The following is a 12,028-nucleotide window of genomic DNA, read 5'->3' on the forward strand; positions in this document are numbered from 1 at the left end:
AAGTTGCGTCGTTATGTTCTCTGACATGAAATAAGTTGAGCGATATTTTAACTCCTCTCAATATGTAGTTTTAGAAAACAAGATGTAAAATCACAGATTCTGTCAGAAATGTTATTAACTTTGCTGCGCTCTGGTTGTTACCTCGCTATAGCCTGGCTAGCGCCACCACTTCTCAATGAGACGTGGTCTGGGAACCAAATGTTAATTTTCTCGTATTTGAAAAAAATGCCCAGATCCGTTTATTGGGTGCCACGGATGTCTATCAAATGCGTCTGTGCATAGCTCATCATCGTCTTGCTTTCCCCCTTGTTCTGTGATTGGTTCCCTATCTGAGGCAAAAATTAGGGCGGTAGTTTCCAGGCTGCCTTAGCAGCGTGAATCAAATTGCGCGCAAGGCAGCATGGGAACACCCAGGCTAACCTCGCTAGGCAGTTTGTAGTGAACTTATTTTAGCTTGCTAACTTCTAAATGACAAACATCAGATCAGATGTGCTTGTCTCAACATTTTTTAAGATGGCATGACTTGATGGCTATTCTACTCCTCTCAATATGTAGTTATAGAAAACATGATGCGAAATCACATATTCTGTCAGAAATGTCATTATTGCATTTCAGCAGTTAGTTACTAGGTGAAATGTAATCTGTTTTTATCTTGATGCCAGCCAGGCCATCAGATTTAGGGTAGCTAAATCTATGTGTAATAAAATTGCTTTTCATACTTCTAAATATTATTGAGTTACTCAGAATGCTTCAATAGTTTTGGCTACCTCTTCTTGTGTATGTATGTGCACACATGCACGCATCTGTAGTTTTGTGATTCTATTTTTTTAAATGAATAAAGGTATTACAGTTGTATGATTTTACTGTTGTTTCAGATTTCTGGGATTGATCATTGACATGGGGCTTGACTTCCCTCCCTAATATCCATTGCTACTGGGGAACCAAGTCTCTGCAGGGATCAGGGAATGTTGACCAAATGATAAATACATATTGTGTACACTTTTTCTTCATTGACATTGCCGTTGTCAGTAGTTTCTTATTATTTATTTAGAGTATATATACTTATACTTATTTCAAGTTTGACAATGCAGAATCTGGTGTTGAAACCTAGGTTTGGTAGCTACAGCCAGAAATACTTTGGAGAAAATCTCACAACAGCTGGCAGGCATTTCCATCGAAATTCTCAGCCTCGCCTTCAGCTGCTCCAATTAGCCTACTACTCTGTCGTCTTTTCATTAAGTACATATTCAGCAGGAGCCAAAGAAAAAGTGTTGGCTTTGTTATAAATAAATTACATAATACAGGTAACACTAAAGTAGCTTGTATGGCCCGGAGTAGGTGACTTCGTTTTTTTGGTAAACAAAATTGCCGTCAGATTTGGCATTCTGCAGAAGGGGATGCGTTTCGTAATGAGTCATAGGTCTTCTGTGTTCAACCTTCAGGTTCCCCACCCCACCTTTCCCTATCCTCCTCTGTGTGTGTGTGTGTGTGTGTGTGTGTGTGTGTGTGTGTGTAAGTTTGTGTGTATATGTGTGTATGTGTTTATTCTCAACAAGCTTGTTCTATGTAAGGAGGTTGTATCTGTTGAATCAAATGTATTTTATGTCTCTATTCCGAAATGATCTTCAAGACATATACAGTATACTTACTTCCTGTATTACTGGTAAAGTAAATGTTTTTTTTTTTATATCATTCTTATTGACTGTAGCATTTGCTTTTATACAAATACATGGTTTATTCTTATGGACCAAATAAATCTAAACCATTGTGTCTGACTTCATTATTAGTTTTTATGCATACTCTTATGTTGTTGGTGAGAAAGAGAATGTGAATTCTGTGAACATTCTAAATCCTGTTTCCTGCATTTTTTTACACTGATCAATAAATTTATCATAACTTTTGAAAGGTTTATGATATTCCAATTTAGTCTTTTTTGTTAAATAGCCCACAACTTGCTGAACATGTCATACACTCTATATTTCATTAAAAAGCATGTTAATATGTTTTCCATCTGCCTACCAGTGCATGATGCATGCATGAGGGAAACATATCAATACAATGGCACCCATATAATTGCTGTTGTTTTGAGAGCTATTTCTCATGCAAGCATCATGCAACCATGCAAAAGCAATGAAACTATTGTAATTATATTTTACATTAAGAAAGCAGTCCTCTGATGTGCATGTTTTCACAAACTTTTTGTGAACAATGTTAGCACTTTAAACATTGACTGCTTTGAAGTTCATAACAATATAGCATAACAATAATTGCGACATAATTATAATGATAATTTGATTGAGGGGGTTCATGTAGGTGGGCCCTATGACCCCAAAGTTTTCCATGACCAGGCCTCAGGTCAAAGAAGTTTGAGAAACGCTTGTTGTAAAGGACAAACCGACATGATTTTGCAATTGATGCTAAATGCTCAGATAAGTTATGTTGGTCATCAATTATGACACCCAAGTTACATGCGGATCTAGTTTGGGTCAGTGAAGGGACATTTGCACTACCCTTGCAAGGGACATTTGCACTACCCTATCCCATCCATAGTGTTCTATCTATTTGTTTACAAATGTACATACTGTAATTACACTTACACATAGCCATTTTCTACTGCTCTTCATACTATTCATCCTGCACATACACTTATTCTTACTACTCTTGTACTGTTACTGCACTACAATGGTACTGTTACCACACTGCACATAGCTGTACATTCTGTACATACAGTACAGTAAATATCTGTCTGTATTTTTCATACTGAATATCCGCATTTATTCTGTTTTCTTATTTATATTCTGTTAATACACTGCAACTTTATTATTATTACTACTATTATAATGTTACTGCTACTACATTGCACATACTGTATCTGTACATGTTGTTCATACATTGTTCATATTACATAGCCATATTTATTCTGCCCTTAACACTGCCTATATTGATATTTAATTTAGACTACTCTAAACCACCTTCTGTAAATTAACTGTATACTACTGTCTACACTGCACTATATTTATTGTCCTGTCTATGCACCACCTGCCTATACTTTGTATATCACATTGTACTTTTCTGCTTTTTTTGCACTTCTGGTTAGACGCAAAGTGCATTTCATTGTCTTTGTACTTGTACTCTGCACAATGACAATAAAGTTTAATCTAATCTAATCTAATCTAATGAGTCAAGATTGATGTTAATCTGTTGGGAAATATTTGCACCAACAAATATATTTTTTTTATTAAGGCTAGAGATTAGGCAGGCGTAACACCCACTGCCAAAATACCTTGTTTACTCCTCAGATACTGCATGCTATAGTAATACTCTTTGTAATGAATGTAATTGCAGGATTTTCAGGAAGAGATTGGATCAATCCAGGATGACATCAGTTTGGTTAATGGTCTAGCAGCAAGCTTTGAACCCCCAGATGTTCTCTCACAAGTTGATCTGGAACGTCTGGACAATCTCAATAGAAGATGGAGGTTACTACAAGTATGTAATGAACACACTTAAATGAAAAGCAATCCTACAGTTAATTTTGTGTGTCTTATTCGTCCATTCGTCCATTCACTCATCTTCTCATTTATTCCAATTATCATCATCATCTTCATCACCTTTATTGCCAGACTCCATGGTCCATTCAGAAGACATAGACATGACATACAACATACAGTACATTAAAAAGGAAAAGAAAAAAATACATAGTGCTTCTATAAAAGACAATTATACCAGTGTTTCCACAGTAACATCTAACACATAGATATGTGTATGTTTTAAAGGGAAACTTCAGTCTAACAACCTAAGGTCTATTTTTGGATGATAATAAGTGTACATTTTTTTTAATTTGGGACTGAAACTAAGTCAGTTGTTGCTGTTTTGAATAAGACATTAACTAAGCTCAAAGGAGTTTAAGTAAGTAAGTAAGAAAGGATATACAAAGGTGTGTTCTTGCAACATTGCTCTTTTCCAGGTCACCGCCATCCGGTGGGGAGAAAGCTTGTACAAGTTGATTACCAAACTCTTCTCCTATTACGTTCATTGACAGTAGCTTATGCCACATTTGGTAATTGATTTGTAAAGACTTTTTTCACACAAGATGACAGCGACAGTCACAAGGGGGGAACTGATGATGAAGCCAGCTGGTTCTTGTAAGGTGGCCTAAGACTTTTGCACAGTTCCAGTCTCGGTTTCAGTTTTGTTTACAGTTTTATGGCATTTCTCACATATCCTCTTTCTTCCAGATATCTATAGAAGAATATCAGACACAGCTCACAGATGCACAGAGGGACCTTGCTGCTAGTTCTCTGCATCTTGTGCATTGTAAGTTTCTCCCCAAATGCATTTCTGTTAGCATGTCACCATCAACTATGTTTGGCCATGGGAATCTTAAGGCATGTATATAACAGCACATACAAAATGAGTAAAACACAGAAAATACAGCCAAGATAAAAAACAACAGTAAAGCAAAATGATTAACATTTAAATAACTATTCACTCAGCTATGTGAGTCGCGTCCACTGGATGCCATTCCTTGTTGTTGCTTACTTCATGATATAATTAATCTAAATCAATTCTAAAAACAGTATCCACATAGTGGGTGATTAATCAAGAGGCGCTTGCAATGACTGAGGCAGGGACTGAGCCTTTGATTCTCTGTGTATAGTAAGGTAAGGTAAGGTGCTCTGTGTCAGTGAGTGTCATGGTGATGGTGCAAACGAGTAAGTCTAGAGACCAGCATAAAATAAATATGGACATATCAGCATGTAGGCAAGGTAATAAAAAAATAAAATAAATAAATAAATAAATATGGCACCAGACCAAAAAATATTTATTTGATCACGACATGTAAGTAATGCTTACAGCAACAGCACAACATATCCCAGCCGTACTGCACGATCTGCTTGTGTAACTTTCACTTAATTTTACTCATGTAGCACAGCGGTGACTAGAGGAAATAAATGGTGTTGGCTGTGACCAGTGGGCACAAATGATGACTGCATAAAGCTCAGTGACGCAGTCTGGTCTGAATCAATCAGCTGTTGTAGTCCCAAAATATTTTCCTATCACTGCCTTGACCAGGGGCGTGCAGAGACCTTTGAAGAGGCAGGGGCTCAAATTTAAAAAAAAGGGCATATGGAACAAAATTTTCAGAAAACGTGTTAACTTTATTTTAAAACTTAATTTTGATTACAACCCAATAGAGAATACATAGGCTACATGCAAATTATATCAAACTAATTCCAATTCCCTAGCCTATAAAGCTTTAATCATCTGAACCTGAGCTGGACTTTTTTTTTTTTTTGCATTTAAATTCTAGCATTATGCTATTTCAATGATGATGGTGGGACAGGCTATTATATGGTTTAGCAATTTGTAAAGTATTCTAATGTACTGATAAACATTTTATAAATGTTCATATTTATTCATTATGTATCAAGAAGAATGGGTGTAAATAGCAGACAGAGCTGTAACACATTTTTCTCATTTCTCTCCTTGGTTCTGAAAATTCAATAGGAGTGCATGTACTGTAGGCCTACTGTAGCCAGGGCACAGACAGATAGGTCTTTTCAGTTTTCAATAGGCTATTGTCTACACAGAGATCATAGGCTAAGGCTACATCTTAGGCCTATTGATTAAATTCAAAGCTAATTTTAATAGCCTAGAAATCTAGACGCACCCTAGCGGCAGCAAATATGTTATTGCCTAGTCTGGCTTGTCAGGCTATAATTTTAATGTTTATCACAGTGAACTACCACCATTAGCAAGCTGGTGTCTTGCAGATTCACGTGCTGTGCGTGTGGCCACTGAGTGAAATGACGCGTAATGTAGCCTACTGTAACGACGTGTGGAGTTGGGTTAGTTAAACAACTACAGTAGCCTATGTCGTCGGCTTATGACGATTTAGAAAATGTTTGCCTACTCTGTTTTATGAACTAGGTCTACTAACCTAAGCTACTAACATAGAAACCTAAACAGAATATGTTATGAATGTTCAGCCTTAGATTTTCGAAGCTGCCAGGTTATTGAAATGGATGGACCATGACATGGTTAAAACGGGTTTGATAGCCTACTTCATTAAACATGAAACAACTTTAAACATTTTATTTTCTATCTCTAAGCTGAATACTATTGCATGTTCAGACAGGCTAACTGCCAAGTGACCTTACCGTGCTCCCAAACGTCTCCTGCAGCACTGTGCCTGCGTGCACCTTCTGAGAGTTCACTGAATGTATGACGTCACGGATTGTGGCCGCAAGGCATTTCACAGAAAACATTTATTTTTGTAAATTTCTAATTTCAGCTAATATTCAGGTTGGCGAATTATTCATTTAGCGAATATTCAGGTTGGAACTATTATATAGCGGAAGTATTATACATTTTAAAAAGTAAAAAACGGGTCTTGTCAAAAGGGCACTTGGACATCAAAGGGGCAAAAGGGCAGGTGCTAGAGCCCCTGTAGCCCCCCTTCTCTGCACGTGCCTGGCCTTGACAACACATTCTAAAACATAATTACATTTTTTAATAAGTTATATAAAAAGTACACACATAAATGAAATGTAAATACTGCCTGTATGCATTTGACTTTTTTAACAACCTTTTTAACCTTCTAGCATCTGTGAGCAGCCCTTTCCAACGGCAAGTTTCACCAAGCAATGTGCCATACTACATCAAGTAAGAGTTACCTTGTGTGTCAAGTAGACATATTCCATTTATGTTACTGTGTGTACCATTGCCACTTATTTTCAGTTACCTTTGCAAGAGCAATCACCTCTATTAAGGCAGACATATTTACAGAATTGATCACTGTTGCACTTCTTAGATTTCCATCACAATGCAGAGGGACAACAATGTGTCCATCTGAATTTTCTCCCTGGTACAGAGCAGTTCTAGCTTAATTAGCACCAGACTGCTTCGCAAATTTCAGTTGAAATTGAGAATGGGTCTGGAAAGGTTACATTGACTTAAGACTTCCAGGGGCATAACCAGCAGTGACTTACTTAAACTTAAATTGGTGCATTCATTTTTAAATTTCAATTTATTTATTTTTTTAAATTTCAATTTCAATTTAATTTTACCTATAGAGAGCCAAAACATTACACATGTCTCATGGCGCTTTACAGAGACAATCAGAGAAAAGATAAGAAGGCCCATGGGTAACAGGGGCGAGGAAAAACTCCCATTAAACTCTTACCAAATCATTTCAGAAGTGCAGCAATCAACTTGTTCTTGTAAACTAAGAATTTAAGTGCAGTTTTTACTCAGTTCCAAAGAAAATACATGTCCATATATGTTTAACCCATAAGCGCAGCCATTGGTTGTGTTGATTGCACTGCTCTATCTGTCATCATATAAAGCCCGCCCCCTGTCGGATAAGTGATTGTGATTGGTGCCTGGGTTTTTGGTGTAGTAATTAGGGCTGATGACTTGTGTGCTTCTTAATGTATTATAGCTTACATTAATAAGCCCCTGCACACACCAGAGAAACATAGGTTTGTGGTCAAAATACACAGATGCTCTAGTTGTAACTCTCCACACCACATGATGGCAAAAGAAAACCTCTTGACATTCAAAATACAGGAAGGAATGGGTTGCACAAAGAAATATAAGATTTAGTGGATCAGTATGCTACTTTTCAGTACATCAACATAAAATGTGAATATAACATTAGTACGAAGATTAGTACTACCAAAAGCCTCGTTATCTATAAAGTGCTGATCACACAAAGATGTTAATAACATGGTACACAATAGATCTCTGAAGTTCGCCTACAAAAAGCTGCCATCTTTGCGCAAATAAGGAGATCTGGTATCTTGCATTTGTTTAATATGGGAAAATAACATGGGGATTTTGAATAATCGCACCGGTTTTACTATATACATTTTTGTCCTCTGCCTTCGAAAGGGTACTGTGATCTTCAGTACGTTAAGACGGCACTACCCCAGAGCTAACTTGCAGTGCAACTTGCTATAGGTAGTGAGCTTCAATTAACACCCAGATCTCCTTACATTGGCAAAGATAGCAGCTTTGGGTCCTTTTTGTAGGTAAACTTCAGAGGTCTATACAGGTCACATTTGGTCGGTACTCATCAGCATGACAATTCATCAGTTTAGTATGATTAGGTACTTTTATCTATTTGGATCTGTTTTTCCAAAATATATATTTCTATATTGTGATGTTAAATCAATTGAGGCATTTTTATAGATATATTTTACAGATGATATATTTGTGAGCATGTGGTGAATGACATATTTTCCTCTCTGCGCAGAAAAGAAAACAAAACAGGACCTGAAGACCTCCAGACAGAGTGAGATTTCATGACTTCATAAGACATATCCATACATAACATTCAGTAGGATGTAAAAGTGTGCACACACTATACTAATGTCACCTATTACAGGAACAGGTAACATATTCTTGAATGTAATGGAAATATGTATAGTTCAGTTTGACAAAACAAACAAAACAAAAACTCAGAGAAAAAATATGATGGGTAAGACAAGATGATGAAAAAAACAGGAAATCAGAATGGACTTTTCTAAGCATTTAGCATGTTCAATGTCAGGAAATATAAATCAGGTCAGTTAAGACATCACACTGGCATCATATTGGCATACATGGGGCAGTTTTACAAAAGATTATACTGTATACTGTATAGATTTACATTCACATGTATTCATTTGGCAGGTTGCATTTATCCAAAGCAACTTAAAGCAATAAAATAACATTTAAGCTATTAACATTTAAGCATTTTAACATTTAAGCTACAGAGCTACAGCTACCGCAACAATAACATTTAAGCTACAGTACAGAGGAGACTATATCTAGGATATTGGATATAGGATACCACTGGATATTAAGTACTAGTCAATGTATGGTAGGAGGGGAAGTAGTAAAAGGAAGTAGAGGGGGGAAGAGAGGGAAGGAGGAAGAGGAGGGAAGAGCCCCGACTTGCGTCCCAGTAGCAAAGTGAACGTCCTGCAAAGCCTCTACAGCCAACTTCTATAGGCTCATAGAAGGTTTTCCAGCCTCTCTCCATGCACTCCTCCACCAGTTCCTGGTACTTAGCGCATTTCCTCTCATTGGCTTCCTCAATACGCTCTTCCAGGGCACCGTAAGTTCCAGCATGATCAGATGTTGGATATATATATATATATCAGACATGGGGGACTCGAGTAACATGACTTGACTCGAGTCAGACTCGAGTCACATTTTTTAAGACTTGAGACTTGCTTGATCTGTGAAAGTCAAGACTCGACTTGACTTTGACTTGCTATTCATGACTTGAGACTTGACTTAGACTTGAGACAAATGACTTGAAATGACTTGACTTTTTATTTTTTTCATAGATATTAAGGAGTTAACTTTACGATTTTAGAAAATCTGCTTAGGTGCTGTTGCATGCGTCACGCAAGCGAACCTGTCATTGTACCAAGTGACGTGACGCGACAGACCAACAGCAGACTGAGACAGACTGAGGTAGGCTAACTTGCAAATATGGAAGGCTCTACGTTTATACCTAAACATAATAATGTTTGGCTTCACAGATGATGTATCTGACAAGTCAAAGGAGAAATGAACAGCAGTCTGCAAGTGTGCAAAATAGCGACATAACCATCACCACGTTGTTTTTTATCCGAAGTTAGTCGTGTCGTCAAATTTGAGGCATGTTAAGAGTTGGCTTTGAATCTATTATGCTTTTTAGTTAACGCCATATTAGGTTCAAATGTGTGAAATGGCAAAGTGAAACATTTTCTTGTCTAAGTTTAATCTCGATATATAGCGAAAATGTTGCCAATGTAACCTAAAGTAAGCGCCTCTCTTTCTCCCTCCCTCTTAAACACGTCCCTGTTCCATACGTTACAGCCTAGTAGGCTAACAACAGTAAGTAGGCCTAGCTAACTGACAGCAATCAGCATAGAAAAGCAGTTTATTTCACATGTTTGTGTATAATATGATATAGCATTGACGGTCCTAAACCCTCCTAAAACCCATTGCGCTGTCGCACTTGTCAAAGTTTGGCAGTGACGTCATCGGCAGCGTTTGATTGATTGATTAGTTCACTTTTTCAACATTATTGGTAAACTGGAGATGTGACAGGTCAGGACAAGTGTAACTTGAACTGTTTGAATATATTTTCATGATTTGATGTAGCTTAGGCTACCTAATATTTGAGGCATATTGAAACAATAATAGGCTATTTTATAATAGGTCTACTTGAAATAGGCCTACATTTATTTTAATTTGTATACATTTCATCTTATTCTATAAACCGTTAAGATGTAGGCTATGTGGCTTGAATGAATGCAATGTCTATTTGTTTGTTACAAATAAAACTCCAGCAGTTCATAACTAGCCTATTGTAGCTTATTTTAAAATTAAAATATGGGTAAATCATCATGAATTTCAATGACTTGATTTGACTTGCTTGACCCAAGCTATGACTTGACTTGACTTCCTTGACCCAAGCTATGACTTGACTTGACTTGCTTGACTGTCACAAAAAATGACTTGGACTTGCTTGAGACTTGAAGGTTAAGACTTGAGACTTGCTTGTGACTTGCACATGTGTGACTTACTCCCACCTCTGATATATATACGCATTCACCAGAACATTCTCACCCAAGCACATCTCACACATATACATTCATTCCATGTTCTCAATAAATAGCTAGAAACAGTAAACACAGCAGTTATTGCACAGAATCTGATTGCACTGAGGGGGTAAGGGGTGTGTGTGTGTTTTTAAGATTGTATGTATGGATGTGTGTATGATTTCTGTAATATGTTCACAGCTCTGGGGAAGAAGCTGTTCCGTAGTCTATTTGTGCGTGTGCTGGGGGTTCTTAATGTGCATGAAGGGAGGGTGGTGAACAGGGAGTGTCCAGGGTGTGAGGTGTCCTGCCTGATGTTTGTGGCCCGTGTGAGAAGACGGCCGTCTTGACAACCCGCTGCAGGTCCTTTCTTTCTGCTGCTGTGCAGCTGGAGTGCCACACAGTATAGCAGTAAGTCACGGTGCTCTCCATTGTGCAGCGGTAGAAGTGTGTCAGAAGTTCCTCCATTATGGTTTGTTTTGTTTTTTCTGTAGTCAATTATTTTTTATTTTGTTTTCTTGGTGTTGAGGTTGAGGTCGTTGTTCTTGCACCAACCAACCGTACAGGGTCTGGACCTCTTCCCTGTAGGCTGTTTCATTGTTATCTGATATGAGTCCCACTATGGTTGTGTCATCTGCAAATCTGATGATGGCGATGTGTGTGTGTGGGGGGGGGGGGGGGGCAGTCATGGGTGAAGAGCAAGTAGAGGGCTGGAGCCCTGAGGGACGCCGGTGTATATAATAATGCTAGAGGAGGTGTGATGGCTGATCCTGACGCGCTGTCCATTGGTGAGGAAGTCTAATACACTGGCAGAGCAGGTCTCCCAGACCCAATGTTTGCAGTTTGTTGATCAATTTGTCTGGGTTGATGGAGTTGAATGCAGAGCTGTACATGTAGTCAAAGAATAGCATCCTAACATAACTGTTGGGGGTTTCCAGGTGTGTGAGGGCTCTGTACAGTGCTATGGACATGGCGTCATCAGTGGATCTGTTGGTCCTGTATGCAAATTGGTGTTGATCGAGGTCAGGAGGAGCATTTCATGATCACTGGCGTGAGAGCCACCGGCCGGTAATCATTCAGGTTTTGGGAACAGGGATTATGGTGGCGGTTTTCAGACAGGTAGGGACTGTGGCTTGCTGTAGTGACAGGTTTAAAATGCGTGTGAATACTGAAGCGCATTCCTTCAACACTCATCCTAGAACACCATCAGGTCCCGTGGCTTTGTTGCAGTTGATGTTGTGTAGTGCTGTGTTTACCTGGTAGGTCAGAAGAGTGAGTGGCTGATCGCTCTCTGGAGAGGTGGTACTTGTATGTGGGTCCGGTCCCCTGTTGAAGTTGGAGCTGGAGTCTTCAAAGGGGGCGAAGAAGGTGTTTAGCTGGTCTGGGAAAGAGGGGTCAGTTGAGGTGGGGTTACTGTTGCTCTGTTTGGGGCTGGTAAT

At 38.4% G+C, this 12,028-nt stretch overlaps 1 protein-coding gene across 2 annotated transcripts in view; it reads left to right on the top strand.

Moving 5' to 3' along the window:
- The window catches only part of dmd (dystrophin), a 541,017-nt gene that overhangs the window by 441,977 nt on the left and 87,012 nt on the right, over positions 1–12,028 (top strand). For both annotated transcript variants that reach the window (XM_076297170.1, XM_076297171.1), the window contains 4 exons: positions 3,346–3,489; positions 4,239–4,317; positions 6,609–6,669; positions 8,264–8,302. In XM_076297170.1, coding sequence (XP_076153285.1) covers positions 3,346–3,489; positions 4,239–4,317; positions 6,609–6,669; positions 8,264–8,302 — 323 coding nt within the window. The remainder of the gene's footprint in view (positions 1–3,345; positions 3,490–4,238; positions 4,318–6,608; positions 6,670–8,263; positions 8,303–12,028) is intronic.

Source organism: Alosa pseudoharengus, unplaced genomic scaffold (assembly GCF_046254945.1).
Source record: "Alosa pseudoharengus isolate Yale_2024_CS ecotype anadromous, Long Island Sound unplaced genomic scaffold, YU_APseudo_1.1 YU_APseudo_1.1_scf_20, whole genome shotgun sequence".
In the NCBI taxonomy this organism is placed as follows: domain Eukaryota; kingdom Metazoa; phylum Chordata; class Actinopteri; order Clupeiformes; family Clupeidae; genus Alosa; species Alosa pseudoharengus.